At 39.8% G+C, this 20,788-nt stretch overlaps 1 protein-coding gene across 17 annotated transcripts in view; it reads left to right on the top strand.

Moving 5' to 3' along the window:
- Positions 1-20,788, top strand: part of CATSPERB (cation channel sperm associated auxiliary subunit beta) — a 114,653-nt gene that overhangs the window by 42,332 nt on the left and 51,533 nt on the right. For 14 of the 17 annotated variants that reach the window (XM_084970021.1, XM_084970022.1, XM_084970026.1 and 11 more), the window contains 9 exons: positions 986-1,081; positions 7,432-7,581; positions 10,958-11,053; positions 11,174-11,292; positions 12,650-12,682; positions 17,772-17,838; positions 18,103-18,149; positions 18,529-18,681; positions 20,022-20,174. In XM_084970021.1, coding sequence (XP_084826147.1) covers positions 986-1,081; positions 7,432-7,581; positions 10,958-11,053; positions 11,174-11,292; positions 12,650-12,682; positions 17,772-17,838; positions 18,103-18,149; positions 18,529-18,681; positions 20,022-20,174 — 914 coding nt within the window. Of the gene's footprint in view, positions 1-985; positions 1,082-7,431; positions 7,582-10,957; positions 11,054-11,173; positions 11,293-12,649; positions 12,683-13,530; positions 13,719-17,771; positions 17,839-18,102; positions 18,150-18,528; positions 18,682-20,021; positions 20,175-20,788 lie in introns of those variants that run through there. The other 3 variants (XM_084970030.1, XM_084970032.1, XM_084970031.1) reach the window with 3 other exon arrangements.

Raw genomic sequence — 20,788 nt, 5'->3', positions numbered from 1 at the left:
GTGTTCACCAGTTGTGCAGGAAGCTCCTTTTGTAGACAAATATATCACGTTTCCTCATACCATTATCTTTCCCCAAATCCAAGAACTGCTTGAGAGAGAGTGGTAACAAGAAGCATGAATAGCACTTGATCTACATCATGACCAGCTGCTTCAGCAGCCACCGAAGGTGGTGCACAGATCCACCCTAGGCCTGGGTGGACATGAGAGCTTTTGCTGCTAAGGTGTTTGGGTCAGGCATCTTCTTCATGAGTATCCTGGTTAGAGCTCCTGGGTGCAACTGCTGCAGCAGCTCCCAGGCTGAGTTCATCGCCCATGGCATACCCAGGACCACACAGTCTTTAACTTTTAACTGATTGATGTTTTTATAGTTAAAGCGGGTTTCTTAGAGATAGCATATTGTTCAGTCTTGATTTTTGTATCTAATCTGGAAATCTGCTTTTAATTAGTATTTTAGCCTACTTACATTTAATGTAGTTGTTAGTATGATTTTATTAAAATCTACTATTAGGTTGTTTTCTGTCTGTCCCATCTCTTCTGTTTGACTTTTCTTTCTCTGTCTTCATATTATTTTTTGTGATTCTGTTTTATCTCAACTATTGGCTTATTATTCTTTCAATTTCTTTAAGTGTTGGCCCTAGAGTTTATACCATATATTTTAACTAATCATGGTCTACTTTCAAATAATATACCACTTCACCTGAAGTGTCACAATTTGCTTCTTATCAAGCTATGATTACTTTCAGAGAAAAATTATAATCTACAATCTTATTATCTGGATTCATTGCTGTGGTGATAAGATCACTTCATAATTCTTTTTTCTTATTTTATGATCAAATATTTGTAGGAAAATCATGGGAAAACACAGAAATGCAATCAAAATGATTGGGAAATGAAAGATCATTGTTGTTGGTAATGTTCATATAGCCTTCAATTTTGCCAATGTGACAAAAAAATTGCTGATTGTTTGCCTTTTGTTTTCAAACAGATATTGCAGCTGTGGAAGAATGGTTAGTCAGGATCACTTTACAACACGGATTAAATATTTATAATACTGAAGGAACGCTATTGGATAGGGTTCGAGGTAAATGCCAGTAGATAAAAGTAAAGTGGAATCTGTAATATTCTTTCAACAAATCATATAGCCTACTGTATGCTAGACTCTGTGCTAAGTGCTAGAGATAAATAAATAAGGATGATCCTGACCCCTGAGGGGCTGGCAATCTGATGAGGCAGACATAGAATTAAATACACATGTGTAATTGTTTATAGAGATCTGCATAGAGTACTATACAAATGTGGAAAGTTTTTTTTCTATAACTATATTGGGTGGTCATCATAAACAATGGCTCTGTAAAGTTAGTTTTTGCGTCTTCTATAAAGTTGTTTGAGAAGATACTGTTTACTGTCTCACAGTCTACTTTGTGAGGATAACTAAGCAAAACTTCTTGCTCAGTCTTAGAACATTTGTATTTTTTCATAAAAAAATGATTGTTTTAAGGTTATGAACACTGAAGAATATGACTGACTAGGCTTTTCTTTTTCAGTGATCTTATATATAGCCCAATTTTGGGATCACCTGTAGTGCTATATAATATAGGAAAAAAATCCCTCAGTCTTGGATTTTGATTTATCCTCACCTTCCATTTTTACTTTTATTGTTTTGCTCCCACTTTGATATGGTGCCATGTAGAATGCAGAGTAAAAATAAATAAATATTTTATCTTATGGAAAGAATCATCTGAGTAGTTTTAAGAAACCTAGTCATGATGGAGTTCTCACTGTGGTGAGAGGGTCAAGGATCTGACTGCAGCAGCTCAGGTTGCTACAGAGGCAAGGGTTTGATCCTGGGCCTGGTGGGTTAGGGATGTGGCATCGCTGCAGCTATGGCATAGGAACTTCCAGGAGCTTCCATATGCTGCAGGAGCAGCCAAAGGGAGGAAAGGGAAGGAAGAAAGGAAGGGAAGAAAAGGAAGAAAGGAAGGAAAGGAAGGAAGACCTATAGATAGATAGGAAGGAAGGAAGGAAGGAAGGAAGGAAGGAAGGGAAAGTAGTGATGATTCAGGGCCAAGATGGTGAAGTAGGAAGACCCTGAACTCACCTCCTTCGGCAGACATTCCAAAATTACAACTATTTACAGAGCAATTATCTATAAGAATGACCAGAAGACTAGCAGAAAAGATTTTCCACAACTAAGCACATAAGAAAGAACCACAATGAGACGAGTGAGAAGGGTAGAGACACAGCATAGTCAAGATGAACACCCCTAGGTAGGCGACCCACAAATGGGAGAATTAAAACAATTGGAGTGGTCCTTCTTAAGGAGCAAGAGGTCCAAGCCCCACATCCGGCTTCCTAGACCAGAGGTCCTGCACTGAGAAGACAAGCTCCCAGAATGCTGGGCTTTGAAGGCCACTGGGGGTTATGTGTGGAAACAGAGAATCTGTTCCTAATGTGTGCACACTGCCCTACAGAGGCAGGAAGTTGAAAGGAGCCTGGTGCAGACCCACTTAGGAAATCATCAACTTAAAATAATGATGTATTTAGCATGTAAATAATCATGTACATAGGTTGTTCTATGGTAACCACAAACCAAAAACTTGTAATGGGTAAACAAAAGAGAGAAATGGCTGCAAACATAATACTAAAGATAGTCATCAATCACAAGGGAAGAGAGCAAAAGAAGAGAAGAACAAGAGAAAAGAATAAAAAACAAAAACCAGAAAACAAAATGCCAGAAAACAATGAACAAAATGACAATAAGCATGTACCTATCAATGATTTTACTTTAAATGTAAATGGACTAAATGCTCCAATCATTGGCTGAATTGTTAAGAAAACAAGAATTAACATTGTTAAAATGGCCATACCGCTCAAGGCAATATTTATCAAAACACCAATGACATTTTTCACAGAACTAGAACAAATAATTTAAAAATTTTTATCGAAACACAAAAGAACCTGAATAGCCAAAACAACCTTCAGAAAGAATAACAAAGCTACAGGTGTTATGTTCCTTGATTTCAAGTTGTGCTAGAAAGCTACAATAATCAAAATTGTGTGGTGCTGGCACAAAAACAGATACATAGATCAATGGAACAGAATAGCCCAGAAATGAACCCACATTTCTATGGTCAGTGAATCTATGACAAAGGAGGCAAGAATATTTAATGGAGGAAAAGATAGTTTCTACAGTAATTGGTGTTCAGAAAACTGGAAAGCTACAGGCAAAATAATCAAACTGGGCTATTTTTTCACACCATATACAGAAAAATAAACTCAAAATGGATTAAAGACTTAAGTGTAAGACCTGAAACTAAAAAACTCCTAGGAAAAACATAGGCAGTACACTTTTTGACATCAGTCTTAACAATATTTTTTTAGATCTATCTCTTCACACCAAGGAAACAAAAGCAAAAAAACAAATGGGAATACATCAAACTAAAAGGCTCTCACACAGTGAAGGAAACTATCCACAAAATGAAAAGGCAGCCTACTGAATGGGAGAAGGTATTTGCAAATGATATATCTAAGGGGTTAATATCCAAAATATTCAATCATGGAAACAACCCAAATGTCCATCAACAGACGATTGGATTAGGAAGATGTGGTATATATACACAGTGGAATACTACTCAGCCATAAAAAGAACAAAATAATGCCATTTGCAGCAACAAGGATGGAACTAGAGACTCTTATACTGAGTGAAGTAAGTCAGAAAGAGAGAGACAAATACGATATGATGTGATATCACTTATATCTGAAATCTAATATAGGGCACAAATGAACCTTTCCACAGAAAAGAAAATTGTGGACTTGGAGAATAGACTTGTTGCCGAGGGGGAGGGAGTGGGATGGATGGGGTGCTTGGGGTTAATAGATGCAGACTATTGCCTTTGGAATGGATTAGCAATGAGATCCTGCTGTGTAGCACTGGGAACTATGTCTGGTCACTTATGATGGAGCATGGAGTGCAAAAATAGAATGTGTACATGTATGTATAACTGGGTCACCATGCTGTACAGTAGAAAAATATTGGGGATATAACTATTAAAAATAATAAAACAATAAATAAAAATAAAATATACAAAGAACTCATACAATTCAACATAAAAGAAAAACCTTGACTTTTAAAAAATGAGCAGAGGACCTGAATAGAAAATTTTCCAAAGACATAGAGATAACCAAAAAGCGCATGAAAAGATGCACAACATCATTCATCATCAGAGAAATATAATTAAAACCACAATGAGATATCACTTCACATCTATCAGAATGAATATTATAAAAAGATAATAGGAGTTCTCATTGTGGCTCAGTGGATTAAGACCCTGATATACTGTCCATGAAGATGCAGGTTTCATCCCTAGCCTTGCTCAGTGGGTTAAGAATCCAACATTGCTGCAAGCTGCAGTGTAGGTCGCAGATGCAGCTTGGAACCCCTGTTGCTGTGGTTGTAATGTAGGCTGGCAGCTGGAGCTCCAATTCGACCCCTAGCCCAGGAACTTCCATATGCCTCAAGAAATTAAAAATGGAGCTACCATGTGTTCCAACAATTCCACTTCTGGGTATTTTTCCAAAGAAAATGAAAACACTATCTGAAAAGATATATGCACCCCTATGTTTATTATGGCCCTATTTATTTATAATAGCCAAGAATGGAAGCAACTAAATGCCCATCAATAGATGACTGGATAAAGAAGATGTGGTGTATACATATACAATGGAATATTACTCGGCCATGAAAAAGAACGAAATCTTGCCATTTACAAAAACATGGATTAATCTAGAGGGGATTATGCTAGGCAAAATAAGTCAAGACAGGGAGAGACAAATACTATATGATTTCACTTATATGTGGAATCTAAGAAACAAAACAAATGAACAGACAGATCAAAAAAGAAACAAAGATCTAGAAAACAAATACGTGGTTGCCAGAATGGAGGTGGATAGGGGGATGAGTGAAATAGGTGAGGGAAATTAACAGGTACAAACTTCCAGTTGCAAAATTAATGAGTCATGGGGATGAAATGTACAAAATGGGGAACATAGTCCAAAATAATGTAATATATTTGAATGGTGACATGTTAGACTTATAGTGAGGATCATTTCATCATATGTAGAAATATCAAATCACTATGTTATGCTTGAGGAACTAACATGCTGTAGGTCAATTATACTTCGAAAAACAAACTCAGAGCCAAAGAGTTCAGATTTATTGTTAACGGAGGCAGAAGGGTAGGGGAAGAGAGAACTGGATGAAAGTAGTTAAAAGGTACAAACTTCCAGCTATAAGAAAAATCAGGACTAGGAATGTAATGCACAACATGACTGATAGAATTAACACTGCTCTATGTTAACTATGAAATTCATTAAGATGGTAAATCCTATTTTTTGCCTTTTCCTTTATTTAGTATCTATATGAGGTGATGAATATTCATTAAACATATTGTGCGGGTAATCATGTGTGTAAGTCAAATCATTCTGCTGGACACCTTAAATTTATATGATGCTGTGTGCCAGTTATGTCACAGAACTGGAAGTAAAAAAAAAAAAGTAATGATCTCTTGACCCCACCATATACCGATTAAACTCTGAAGATCCACATACCGATTAAACTCTGATCATCTTCAGGTGGGGTCAGACTTGTGGTTGCCAAGGGAGAAGGGGAGGGAGAAGGAGGGACAGGGAATTTGAGGTTAATAGATGCAAACTCTAGCCTTTGGAATGGATAAGCAATGGGATCCTGCTGTGTAGCGCTGGAAACTATGTCTGGTCACTTGTGACCGAGCATGATACTGTGAGAAAAAAGAATGTATACATGTATGTGTGACTGGGTCCCCTTTCTGTGCAGCAGAAAATTGACAGAACACTATAAATCAGTTATAATGAAAAAAATAAAAACCATTATAATAAAATTTGTAGGCAATTCTGATATGCAAAGATTGAAAGCTGCATATATGCCGAGAGACACATACAAGTCTATCTAATGCAACGTTATTTGTAATCAGAAAAAAACCGAAAACAACGTAAATGTTCATCCGTAAGAGAAAAAAACAAATACATGTGATATATTCTGATAAAATGAAGGAAATAGACCCATATAAATCAAGAACAGAATTACAATGTCCCAAATGTAAGCTCAAGTCTCCCTGTCTTCTAAGATCTGGTCATTAATTGTCTGTATACACACGCTGTATCCTGGAAAGGTAGCTGCCTTGCCCCAGATCTCTTTGAATTTTAGAGTGAATTAATTTGGTTATAAATTGTGTTTCTTTCCTTTCTTGGCCACCCTTGTGTGGGGTCTGTGTGCTACACTATGTCAACCTAAATGGAAACTTAGTTTCTCGCTTTGCACAAATGAAATATATATCGCATAAAGTCTGGTTTGCAGCAGATTTTATTGAAAATTTGATGAAGAGATGGAGGAGAGTCACATTGCCAAAATGTAAACAGCTGCACCTGAATGAATCTCTCAAAAGTCCTTTGATTATTTTTGAAATTTAGCAGTACTCTGTCAAACTGTCCTGGCTTACTTTTTGTATTCTCTTTTCTCATTTTTTCAGAAGAACAAAATCCTCCCATTCATCTTGGTTGCTCAGTGGTTAATGAATCCAACTAGGAACCATGAGGTTGTGGGTTCGATCCCTGGCCTCGCTCAGTGGGTTAAGGATCCGGCGTTGCCATGATCTGTGGTGTAGGTCGCAGACACAGCTCGGATCCCGCGTTGCTGTGGCTCTGGCATAGGCCAGTGGCTACAGCTCTGATTCCACCCCTAGCCTGGGAACCTCCATATGCTGCGGGAGCGGCCCTAAAAAAAAAAAAAAAAAAAAAAAAAAAAGACAAAGATGTTCAAAGCAGTACCTCCCATTTCACATGCTCTTCTGCAATATGATCTTGCCAGGCCCCCTGCAAGGAAATTAGATCTCATTCCTCTTACTCTAGAAAACGAGAATTGACCTATTTTTAAAAATTTTCTTGCAGTATTGATTTCCAGTATTGTGTTAGTGATTCAGCAAAGTGATTCAGTTAAAGTATACATATATATATGTGCATTCTTTTTCAGATTCTTTTCCCATATACATTATTACAGAATATTGGGCAGGGTTCCCTGTGCTATACAGTAGGTCCTTGTTGTTGTCTGTTTCATATATAGCAGCATGTATATGTTAATCCCAGACTCTTAATTTATCCCTCCCTCCCCTTTGGTAACCATAAATTTGTTTTCGAAATTTGCGAGTCTGTTTCACTGTGGAAATGAGTTCATTTGTATCATTTTTTAAAAAATTAGATTCCGCATATAAGCAATAACCACAATATTTGTCTTTGTCTGACTTCGTTTGGTATGCTAATCCCTAGGTCCATCCCTGCAGCTGCAAACGGCATTATTTCATTCTTTTTATGGCTGAGTAGTATTTCATTGTGTATACACAGAACCTATTCTTCAGTGGAAACTTGGGACTATGATGACAAGAAACAACATCAGTAAAGTATACCCACATGTGGTAGATCTCAAAGTGACGAAATGCCCTTGTGCCAATGATGTGGCCTTACTTGGCTTCATTATGGATTCAACTCTTGATGGTAAGTTTGTGGCTTTTTTCAAAGTTGGAGGTGGTGCTTTGTATTTTATAGCAGTGATGTTTAACACATAGGCATAAGGGAGTGCAAATGTTACCTAAAAACACCTAAGAGTTTATTCTTCATCACTTCCCCTTGTCTACTTGCTAGCACGATAAGCTGTTTTTTCTCTGAGTTTTGGGCATGTTACTAGTGGCTTTGGAGTCTCTCCAAATTTCCTTGACAGTCTACCCTCCCTCAATATGTTCCTTCCCCCCAAAGACCATTCATTGCATTTCCAGTCCATCTGCCATTCTTGCCGTGTGTAAATACGTAAAGTTGTTCTAAAGGTTCACATTATTTTGTTATGTATGTGCTTTTCCATCACTGCATAATACTGAGTGGCATCCTTACACATTTCAATTACTAATCACCTAATTCTAGTCGTTTTTATTAGATCATGTATGATCTCCTTGTCCCCAAATTCAGTGAATACAAAGGGGAAAAAAGAAACGAAAGATTTAAAAGATAAGAAACAAAATGTTGTTACTCATAGATGATACATGTATCTATAACAACACAAAAGAATCAATAGACAAACCATCAGAAAAAATGCAGGAGTGCTGCAGCATCAAAGGACATCATAGCAATATATAAAAACCATTCCACCAAAACCAATGAAAGATGATAATTTAAAAATCCTATTCAGAAAGTAATGAACCCCAATAGGCACCTAGAAACAATCAATCAAAGAGTTGCAAGGCCTGTTGTGTAGAAATTATAACACCTTAATGAAAGCTTTAAAAAAAGACAAAGAAATATATATTTTACGTTCATGCACAGGAATTTCTGTTACTGTAAGGTTGTGAATTCTCTCCAAATTTATCATCAATGTGCTACAAGTCCAAGAAAAATTAATAGCAGTGTGTGTGTGTGTGTGTGTGTGTGTGTAAATTGACAAGCCAATCCCAAAATTCACATGGGAGACTGAAGCAACATGAAAACAGACATAATTTTAAAGAAGAATAAAAAGAATGAAAGGTTGCCCTACCATGACTTATAAAGTAATAGATTCAAACAGTATGCATTGGTATAGGAATGGACAGATAGCCTTGTCCCAAAGTTCTTAGAATTCCTAATGGCTTGCAGGCTCTTAGTTATCTCTAGCTTTCATGCCTGCTTGTGCTGAATTAGGTTAATTAGAAATTGTGTCTCTTTCTCCTCTCTGTCAACCAAACGGAAACCCAGCTCCTTTTCCAGCTTTGTTTCATGGATGCCAGGCTAGAGCCTCTCCTCTCTGTCCAAACCCACCTTACTTGTGTGAGTCACAGGAAAGGAGCCAGTCTCTGCATCCTGCCACACACCTGGGAGTCAAGGAGAAAAGGGGCAGTCTCAACTCCTTGGGGTCTCGCTCTTGAGACCACCTCAATGTCCCAAGAGAAGAAGCAGTTTGAAAACTTGTTTTTAGATGAAACCACCTTTTCCCCAGCTGGCCACCAAAGTCTCCAGGTCACTTATGGTCACTCTACCCCACGTACTGTTCCGGACTTTCTTTAATTTCACCCAAACTCCTGTCCCTCTCCATCCAGCCAAGTCCACTCATTGGAATTTGTGGTCTGTCATCAGCAAACTCTCCCCAAATTACTAACTGTTTCTCTAATTGGTCCCTTAACTTTCTTGCCATAAAGAATAATCTGGCAGAGTTACCAGTGTGGCGCAGCGGAAACGAATCCAACTAGGAACCACGAAGTTGAGGGTTCGATCCCTGGCCTCGCTCGGTGGGTTAAGGATCCAGTGGAGCCATGAGACCCCTATCCTGGGAACCTCCATAAGTCACGAGTGTGGCCCTAAAAAGCAATAGCAATAATAATAATAAAAATAATAATGATAATATTCTGGCTATTCCCAGTGAACATTCTTTTCCCTGCAGCCCTCTCGCATGTCACAAGTCTGAGTCTCAAGGGGTCATTGTCCTTATTCCTTAGAGCTACATCTTAATAATTATTCTTGTCTTCTCCCTCAAAACACCCACTTCCTTTGAACTCAGAACTTTTCCTCTTTTTTTTTTTTTTTTTTTTTTTTTTTTTTTTTTTTTTTTTTACTTTTTAGTGCTGTACCCATGGCATGTGGAGGTTCCCAGGCTAGGGGTTGAATCAGAGTTGCAGCTGCCAGCCTACATCACAGCCATTGCAACGCCAGATCTGAGCCACGTCTGCGACCTACACTGCAGCTCACGGCAATGCTGGATCCTTGACCCACTGAGCAAGGCCAGGGATCGAACCGGCAACCTCTTAGTTCCTAGTCAGATTCGTTTCCACTGCGCGACAGGAACTCTGCTAACTCTCCTTGGTTCCCATCCTTTGATGACCTTCCCGTCACTCATCCTCACTGATGTGTTTAACCTCTGCACCCTGCCTTCCTCACCACCTTCCTTTTGTCACTATTTTTGGTGATTTCATCACCCTTATGGATGACTCATGCTTTCAGGGCCTCCTCTCCTCCAACCATCTTTCCCCCAGCTTACGTCTATGGTCATTTTCTTGACCTTGCTGTTTCTGACGATGTGACTATTTCCAAAATCACCGCTATAATCATCTCACACCCTGCCTGTAACCACCTATTCCACCCCCATCCTCACTCTGGGATTTCTCTGATTGCATGGAGACTCCCATATCTTGTCTCCACCACTTTTTTCACTACCCAGCATTCTTACTTTTCTCTTTCTTCACCGTAATTTTCATAGTCCCTCCTTATAGACATGTCAGAAACTTCCTTACCCTTCTCTTCCTTGCCTGCACAGTCCCAGATCTCATTAAAACCCCCTCTACTCCACTGGAATAGCAAAATATTACTAGAAAAAAACTGCACACCAACTGGTCTCACTTTAAAATTCCACCAGCTGGTCTCACGGTAAATTCATGATCTCGAGTCTCAAGCCGGCACTCAGCGCCACTCTGAAATCCTCTCTCTCTTCCCTGGAATGTTTATGTCCCCACTCTGCAAAATGACCTTGTCACACTTCTTCCACTCCTCAAACACTCTGCCTCACTGCCTTTCCCTTTCACTCGCAGCTGTGTCTTTGATATTTGAGGCAGATCAAGATTGATCACAGGTCTCTCTGGATTTTGGGGTGGCATATTCTGATCCCATTCAATACAAAACAAAATCCTTAATACTTAGATGGTTGGCTGAACTCCCATGTGTAACCCAAAGTTCTCTTATCTTTCCAGTGCTTGGGGAAGTGAGATTCAAACTGAGGAAGGGGAGTTGAGACAGGGGTGGGGAATGGGCTGGGAGGGGGGCAGATGCAGGCTCTGTCCCCTAAAGACCCTGCACTGTAGGAGTGAGCCATTCGCTTTGCAAAATTGTCTTGCTTTGTTTCTCTTTTCTCTCATGGTAGGTGTTTACATAGGCCTCAGCTTTTCTGGATTTTGGAATTATAATGATACCACGTGGTATAACCTGACAGACATGATCTACTCCCAAGTTGGAGAAGGTAATTCCACTAACAGTGCCTTCATCTTCAGCATCTCCTTTATATCAGCACTTGATGACTTTTCACGAGGACGTCACTTTTTCCTTACTTTTGAACCTGTGGTGTGATTTCTTCCTTCAGAGCACACAGAGCTTTCAGTGGTGGATATGGTTCTAGCAAATCATTTTTTAGTTATCCTCACCTCTTTGGGTCTTTTTATAAGTGGAGATCTTCGCTATCCATCATCCTCTGTCTTACTGGTAGGTGAATGGCTCTGTAGCTAATAGTTAATCTTAAATATCTTCTGTGACATAAAGTTGAAATATTGGATACTTGAGTTATGTGGGATAGATCTTAGAATTGAAACGCTTCCTCCTCTGGAGAAATGGAAAAGTATAATATAGTAACTGTTTCCTTTGCCTTATGGTGTTGACTATATCACTTGGAAATGGGGCTGGTTTTATGGCTGTACAGTTTTCTAGGGAGTTTCCAATCCATACATGTAGAAAATGCTCTCTCTATGTATTTATAGTTATGTATACTCCCCAAATGCTTTAAGGTACATAAAGCTAAATATAGTATTGCACAGTAACAAATTGAAAGTAAGTTTTAGGATGAAGAGAGGGGAAATGAATTCTTAAACATGTTAATAAATACCTCTCAAAGTTACCTAAACAGAAATAGGAAAAGTAACGACAACGACTTAGGAACAGCAGGAGAAAAGATTGGGGAAGTGTACAAAACGGTGATAGCACTGGTTGAGAAGTAGGTATTTCTTATACATGGTTATTATTACTTTTTTCAGGTATGCAAATATTAACAGCCTTCTTTCTTTCTCACTGTCTCTAAGAAAGTATCATGTGTTGCTCAAACAACTCATAGATCTGGCCTTTCATGTGCCTATCATGTGGTTGCTAAAGAAGAGAGCTGAAACCACCAGGAGCAGTGACCTAAGGTCAAAGCACAGGGACTTAGGCAGGAGCTGTGCCTCCTCAGGGCCTGATCCAGGACTGCACTGGGCTGGGCAGAAGACAGAGTGGCCGTGGCCGTGGGGGAAATAGAGGGAGAAAGGCGCGCCTCCTGAACCCCTGCTGGTGGTAGACGTGGTTTCTTCCTACGCACCGAACTCCTCCATTTAAATCATTAAAAGGGGGAGTTCCCTTCGTGGCTCAGTGGTTAACGAATCCGACTAGCATCCATGAGGATGAGGGTTCCATCCCTTGCCTCGCTCAGTGGGTTAAGGATGTGGCAGGTGCAGCTCTCATTGGACCCCTAGCCTGGGAACTTCCATATGCTGTGGGTGAGGCCCTAAACAAAATAAAAATAAAAATAAATAAATAAATAATTAAAAGGTGGCGTTTTGATCTCAAAGGCATTCTGGCATTAAGTCAGAGTATGAATAAATCAATCTATTGGTGAAACAAGGCAAAGACTGAGAGGGAAATCTCCATGATACTGTGTAAAAAACCTAAGAAGCTGATTTTAGGGTTCAACACTCCAAACTGCAGGATGTAAAAAAAAATCATTTCCTTTCGCATAATTGAAATTGCTGTGTTTTGTTATGCCTTCTGATGTGCAAGGGAAAATTAAGATTCCTCTTTTTTTTCTTTCTTCTAGTTTTCAAGGGCAGAGTTTTGTGGTTTCGAAAGGGTAAGAAGCTTTCAATTTCCAAAGAGATGTTTCCTAAGGGATGAGCAGCAAGACAAGAATTCATAATATAGATTATCTCTGATGCTGTAATGTTATTTGCAGTGTGAACTTAAAAACTGTATTTCCACTGACCATTAAGCAATGCCTTCCCCTTCCGTTTCAAAGGAGGAAATGCCCTCTTCATTTCAGAGGTGGCCCCCACCCCCTCTGTCTGGGGTTGCTGTGGTTGTTCAGTGCGTTGTGCACAAGGGCACCCAGTTGAAAAGATAGTAGGGGCCGAAGTCTGGCTAACACTTTACTCTCCAACCCATCTACACCCCTCCTCCCGCATGTGCAGGTCTGTGTCTACCTGGAGAAAGGGGTACTCTTTCTAACTTACATGCAAGTGCCATATGAGCTCTGATTCCACAGCTCTGATTCTGGCTTTTTGGGGGGAAGGGTGGATTTTATTCCATCATTTATCTCCCTTCTCTGCTACAATGTCAAGTTTTGTGATTCAACTAAGTTAGTTTCATCAACATATACACACACTTTAGTGTGGAAAGCATGATGGAATTGTGAGTATTTCTAGCCTTTTTCTGTATCTCCTCTCCATTCTGTCCTCATACAGGCCTGTGGGCACACACACACACACACACACATACACACACACACACACATATACTCATTCACCCTGTCTAAAGGACAGAGGCATTTATTTCTCAGGAAGCCAAAGAAGCTTTTGACTTTCTTGACTTCTTGCTGTGTTAACTGGGGGAAATGCCAAGCAGAGAACAGGGAAAGCCACGTAGGCAAAACTGATTTACATTAGAAAGAACAGAGGGACCAAAACCTAGATAAACTATATCATTCAAGAATGAGGGTGAAGAAAAGAAATTTTCGTAGCTAAGTCAGGACAGCTTACCACACAGAGACTCCTGCAAAGGAATGGGATGCCAGAAACAGCAATAGAACTAGAAATGGAAGCTCTAAGCTCAGCAGAAAACCTGTCTGACCTTTTCACCAGACCTGAGCCTGCCTCTTTTTTCTTTTTGAGGTAAGTCTTCCATTGTATGGACTGAACTAGAGTTTCCCTAACTTGTCTCCTATTGATAGCTATTTGGGTGTTTTTAAATTTTTTGCTTTTGGATTACAAACAATGCTGCCATTCATAATTTGTGCCTAGCAGCTTCGTACACATCCAGGTCTATCAGTGCAATACATTCCTAGAACTTGAATTGGCACATCAAGGAGGGAATGCTTCTGCAATATCAAAAGACAATCACAAATTACATAGAGGGTTTTGGCTTTTTGTTTTTGTTTGTTACCATCTACAAAGTTATTAACCTACATCCTCTTGAGCTAAAATATCTGAGCAAAATCAGGGGGATTTTGCTCAGGGATGAAGGAGAGGGGAAACAGAAGTATTCCAAAGACAGTGAGGTCATGTGGCAGGGGAAGAAAGGGGAAAAGTGAGCTTATTCTTACAAGTATAAGGATTTGCCTTTGGGGAAGACCTCTTTTATAATGGTTGAAGGAAGGATGTTCAAAATGGGATGCACGTGGCTGTCGAGCCAGGTAGTTGAAGAAGTTAATACTTGATGATTCATTCATTCACTTGTTCATTTCACTTATGCACTTATTCAGCCATTAGCATTCTATTTGTTGAGCCGAAACAAGCATCTATTTGTTTAGACAAATACGTGTTTAGCATGTATTTGTTTAGACAAGAGAGGATTCCCTCCTGAACAAGACAAGCTGATGTATATGTAGCTTCCCATTCTACTGAGGGAGCTCGACCATAAACAAGTCCATAAACACACACAGAATCTGATTGTCGATTGGCACAAGGGCTTGTTGAACTTAAAGCAGGAACGAGAAAGGAGAGTGAAGGGAAAATAAGCCTCTCCAACTGCATATAAGCAGAAACTCCAATGATATGAAGAAATGATTTCAACAAATATGTCAGACAGAGGTAGAAAGGCCCTCAACTGGGAACTTGACAAGAGGCAACATCTGTCAATTATCCACCAAAATGTGTTTAGTGGAAAGAGCAGGGATTTGGGGTCACTTCCTTAAGGATGGGATTCAAGCTCTTGGGAGACATGCAGAGTCTTTCCTGGTCAGAGCCTCCCTCACCTTCTTCATTCAGCCTTGTCGAGCCTGCCCCTCACCCCAAGGCACAGGAAACACTTGCCTTCCCAGAAATGAGCCGTCGTTTCTCCCACCTCAGATCCTTTGCTGGAGATATTTCACCTTAGGTGCACCCTCCCCTTCTCCCTTTCCTTCCTCTTCGAGAATTCCTGCTCCTCTGCAAGAACCCTTCTGTGACTTTCCTGTGCAGTCTCAGAGCTCTCAACACTAGTTCCTGTCATTTGTCTGCATTCTGTCTGTTGAGCCCCCTCGAGTAGCCTCACCAGACTGTAGGTTTCATGTCAAGGACTATTGTATTTGCTATTGTTACTACTGTACCTTGCAGTTAGGCCATCTCAATAAATATTTGCTGAATCCATGAGTGAGTAAATGAAGACAGACAGGAGTCCGGTCTTGCAGGAGCTTAGTAGCCATGCAGCATGGAACTCTGAACAGTCGTATACCTTGCTGGACCTCAATTTCTTCATTTTAAAATGGCATAACAAGGAGTTCCCATCGTGGCTCAGTGGTTAACGAATCCGACTAAGAACTATGAGGTTGTGGGTTCGGTCCCTGCCCTTGCTCAGTGGGTTAGGGATCCGGCGTTGCTGTGAGCTGTGGTGTAGGTTGCAGACTTGGCTCGGATCCCGCATTGCTATGGCTCTGGTGTAGGCCAGTGGCTACAGCTTGGTTTAGACCCCTAGCCTGGGAACCTCCATATGCCACGAGAGTGGCCCAAGAAATGACAAAAGGACCAAAAATAAATAAATAAATAAATAAATAAATAAATAAATAAAATGGCATAACAATATCTACCTCTTAGAGGTGAAGTGATTAAATAACATGACAAGGAGTTCCTTGTGGCTCAGTGGGTTAAGGATCCAGTGTTGTCACAGCAGTGGCTGGGGTCACTGCTGTGGAGCAGGTTTGATGCCTGGCCTAGGAACTTCTGCGTGCCGTGGGCTGGTCAAAAAAAAAAAAAAATAGCATTAATAAGAAAAACCTCAGGCTGTTTCATGTATCCAAGTAAAACCTTCAAAACAAAACAAACAGAAAACTTGATTCTCTCCCCAAACAGATAGTCAGAAGGCAAATGACAGAAACCAAACTAAACTGATTTGTGCAAAGAAGGGAAAGTTATTGGCTCGTGAAACAGAGAATTCAAGGAATGAATGCACCTGGCCTCCAGACAGGACTGGATTTAGTGCCAAACAGATGTCTGTCGGACTCTGTCTTTTCAACATTTGGGTCTGATTTCCTCTACATTAGCTTCCTTTTCGGTGGGTTTTCTGCAGTTGTCAGTAAGAGTAGCCACCAGGTGTATGTGCAATCAGTTTAGCAATCCCCTCAGGGATAAAGTACGTCTTTCCCAGGGGCTCCAGCAAGTCTCAGGGCCAGCTGTTAACCTCACTTGGATCATGTGTTCATTCCCGACCCATCTTTGAGACTCTATATCAGGCCTGGGACATGAGTTCATCACTGGAATGAAGTCAGCCTGATCGGATTAAATTATCCCCAAGGATATTCACTGAACTATTACCAGTTTTATTCCAGGTTGAGGCGGGGAGGGAAGAAGTAATCTAAAGAGAAAAAAGGAATAAGTCTATATTAATTGCCCACATATTATGATAATTATGGTATCCTGAAAACCTGAAGATTTGTATGAGACCTCAAAAGGTTCATTCAATATAATTCCTTAGATTAAAATTCAAATAACTTATTGTCCATTCCTTTTTTTTTTTTTCTTTTTAGGGCTACACCTGTGGCATATGAAGTTCCCAGGCTAGAGGTCGAGTCGGAGCTATAACCACCAGCCTACACCACAGCTCATGGCAACACCAGATCCCCGATGCACTGAGTTAGACCAAGGATGGAACCCGCATCCTCATGGATGCTAGTTGGATTCGTTTCCATTGCACCACAATGGGAACTCCCATTCCATTTTTTAAAGGCTTTTTTGTTTAGCAGTTTTATTGAGATATAATTTACATGGCATAAAATTCACCCATGTAAAGTGTACAATTCAGTGGCCTTTAGTATATTCACAGGGTTGAGCATCCATCAACACAATCTATTCTAGAACATTTTAATGCACAGATCGTAGGTTTTATTACTGGTCTTTTAAAATGTAGGAAGGTCTTCCTTTTGTCTCCACAATAATTTGAGGGAATCTTCCTATGACAAAGACCTCTCAAACTCTTGCATGTAATTCTTATCTAACACACATGTTCAGCCTCATATTCTTGGAAGCTTCTCTCTTAAGACCAATTTTTCAAAAGCTGTATTTTTGTGGCTTTGTTCTTACTGCTTCTTGCTGCTGTCAGGATTCTGGGAAGATTCCTCAAGCCTGCAGCTGAAGAATAAATATGTGACCCATTTTAACTGTGGTGAAAGACCAGCATCTCCTGGTAGCCTCAGAAAGACGGTCCATAGATCGTGACATGTTCTACTAACAGATGCTGATCATGTGAAATTTCCCTTCTTTTTACTTCTTTTTTGTGTTTTGTTCAAAAAGTATATTCTTATTTCCTGTCTTCTTTCTATGACTTTCTTTCTTTTCTTTTTTTTTTTTTTTTTTTTTTTTTGTCTTTTTAGGGCTGTACCCACAGCATATGGAGGAGGTTGCCAGGTTAGGGGTCGAATTGGAGCTACAGCTGCCAGTCTACACCACAGCCACAGCAACTCAGGATCCAAACCACATCTGTGACCAACACCACAGCTCACAGCAATGCCGGATCCTTAACCCACTGAGCAAGGCCAGGGATCAAACCTACGTCCTCATGGATGCTAGTCAGATTCATTTCTGCTGAGCCACAATGGGAACTCCTCTATGACCTTTTATTTTGTTGACTTACAGTTTTTCTCTCTTTATTTGTGCCACATTCCTGAGTTATCAAACCTTGAAAATTTCTAACAGGTTTTTCTATTGTGTATCTTCAGTCTATATATTGCCTGAATGATATTTTTATTTATGTAGGTTGACTATATCAAAGGAAAACTGTGGTATAATGAAAGATGTTTTGCTAACAGAGAACGTTTTGAAGGTAAATTTTAAAGAACTATTAATGCGTTTTTTTCCGACATAGATAACATATGTAGATTAGATAAAATGAAAAGAAGTAAAAATAGAATAAAATCTAAAAATATGTTTGTTTTATATAAGTTAACAGCCTAAAACTGGTGGGAAAAATTAATTTAAACTAATAGGCATACCCTGTTATATGTGCAAGAAAATCATATTTGAGCATACTTGATACATTTAAAAATATAGATGCTGCTTATAATTCCTATGCCTTTATATTTTATAGTCGATTATATTACCATCACCTTTGAGAGAAACAGGACCCTAAGTGAGGTATGGTATTAAATATTTTAAAAGCTAAGAAATTTTACTGTGCATGGCTTCATTAATGAACTGTAATTAATCTAAGAAATGGCCATTCTGCAGACCGAAAAGCTTAACAATCACTCTTTGCTCCCAGTGGTGCTTCTGCTTGGATTTAAAGGTAATTACCTACTCGTGTTAAATCTAGATTCACACAGTGGCTCCAGAAAAACAATTCATGCAAGAAAGGGATGCTTTGCAATGTTTTCTGGACTCATATCTCCCAGAGGAGAAGCACAGACATTAAAGATGTATCATTATTATTTGTGGTCAGTCCTGACACTGCAAGAACTCAGTAGGACTTTTATAGTTCAAAACTGCATTAACTTTTCATTTCTCTTCTGTGTAGGCAAGCTCTTGTTTTTATAGCAAAGAACCATTTCTTGAATGGCTACCTTGCTTACCTTCCATTTCAAAAAGAATGAAAACTATTCCTTCAACTGTGATAACATTTCTTATTGACCAAGAACAAAGTTCTGGCATCTACCTCTTCCAGAACCAGGTAGGCCTCAGCCCGGAAGTGATTACCCTTGACACTACAATAATGCACATTTACGTAGCAAACCTTATTTCCAAGTTCCTGTTATCTTTGGCAGTAGAACTTGGTAAAATTGGCTACAGCAAAATTATTTATGGTTAATAATATAGTTCGATACTTTGGAGATTTCTTACCTCTGATTGTCATTCAGTTTGATGAAAACAGAAAATATAGTCCTGTTTGTGCAGTGCTTCTTCCTTGCTTATTCTCCAGGAGTATATAAGCTGAGCTTGGTCTATATAAATGTAAGTCTCATAAAATGGTTAGTTTAAATGAGCAAAAGGTGGAACTAGCCCTACTCTCATGATTTCAGGGGAGACAAAAGTAATATTTCTTTACACTCTTATGTTCAGTTTGGGGGGCCCTGCAAATTAAACTGACAAAAAAGAACAGATAAACAGGAGAAAAGAAAACAGTTTATTTATGCATGGCAGTATACATACATGTGGGTGAAAGTTGGTGATGAATAATGCAAAAAGGTAGTTCAAAGCTGGAGGTTATATACCATCTTAATAGTTTGGGGGTGCTGAGTGAGAAAGGCACTTAAGGGAAAACAAATGGGGAGATAATGTGTTTACAGAAGAACAAACGGGATATGAAAGTTTGTGATAATATTTGTTTATACAAGTATGAGTGGTCTTTCCGCCTCCTTCAGGACAGTAAAACTCCCTGGAGAAGGGACTTGGAGTAGGTTTTTGTTCACATTCTCCCCTTCTGGGAGTAGATCTGCTCTGAAGAGGAATTAATGGCAGCCTTATATCCCAACACTGCTGCTTTTAGTCAGACAAGGGAAGGCTTTTTTTTTCTGCATCTGCTGCACCTCAAATATCTTCAGCTTAAAATAATTGGTATGCCAGAGTGCCATATCTTAGGGTACAGAGTCTGATCCCCTTCAAAATCATCATCTGACAGATTGGGAGTGAGGTCAGTTGGAGTGTGGCATCCACACTTTTAAAAAGTCATTTGGCATCATAGTTACGAGCACAGGTGTTAGAATCTGTCAAGTTCAGTAATGCCTCTATGACATATCTCCCCATGACATTTCTTATAAAACCTTGGACAAATGATTTAATCTCCTTAACTTCGCGTGCAACATCTATAAGATGGATGGATCTCGTAGGGGGAAGCAAAGTAAAAAGCTATCCGTAGTAACTAATCCTTCCAATTCTACATGGTGTTAATGGTAGTGTCCCCAACTTAGTCAAAATACAAGTAACAGGAAAACTCTAAAATTATAGCACATTCTAGTACTATTGACGGAAAAAGTCTTATCATTTGTTCATGCTTTGTTTATCTCTTCCTAGAAAAATACCACTGCCTCTGTGAGGATCTTTAGAAACAACAGACCAAGATTAAGACAAAAATTTCCCCTTTTCTCATTTCCTTCGTCATTCTCTTCTCCTGTTGGAATGGTGTTCCACCCACGAAGCCATTTTCTGTATGCCTATGGTAATCAGGTGTGTGCCATGAAAGCTCGCCCTCTAGTATGGGTGTGAATGATTCGCTTGGTCTACGCCGAGTGGTTACACCTCAAGTAAAGAGCAGTGTCGCTCTGACGGTCAGGGAGGTGGAAAGCCTCATGAAGAGAGGAGAGAACTGAGGAATCAGTGACAGGAAATGCAAACATGTTTTTTTGCAAAGTTTGGCTGAAAAGTAGAGGAGGGAAATGTTAGAAGGAGGAAGAATGTCAAGAAGAGGAGGGATACGGGGAGTTCCTGTTGTGGCGCAGTGGTTAACCAATCCAACTAGGAACCATGAGGTTGTGGGTTCCATCCCTGGCCTTGCTCAGTGGGTTAAGAACCCAGCGTTGCCCTGAGCTGTGGTGTAGGTTGCAGATGCGGCTCGGATCCTGCGTTGCTGTGGCTCTAGTGTAGGCCGGTGGCTACGGCTTCAATTCGACCCCTAGCCTGGGAACCTCCATATGCTGCGGAAGTGGCCCTAGAAAAGACAAAAAAAAAAAAAAGAGGAGGGATTATGGTATGTGCTTTGGGAATTACTTGGTGGAGAGGGAAAAATTGATGATGCAGGGAGGAGAGAGAAGAAATTGCTAAAGTGACATTTCTAAAGAGGT

The sequence above is a fragment of the Sus scrofa genome, chromosome 7, assembly GCF_054392235.1.
Source record: "Sus scrofa isolate SSC_HxYL_T2T_F1_AM1 chromosome 7, Sscrofa_HxYL_maternal_Yorkshire_Landrace_v2.0, whole genome shotgun sequence".
NCBI lineage: Eukaryota > Metazoa > Chordata > Mammalia > Artiodactyla > Suidae > Sus > Sus scrofa.
Note: the sequence above shows the minus strand (reverse complement) of the source record. Positions and strands in the feature narration are given on the sequence as shown.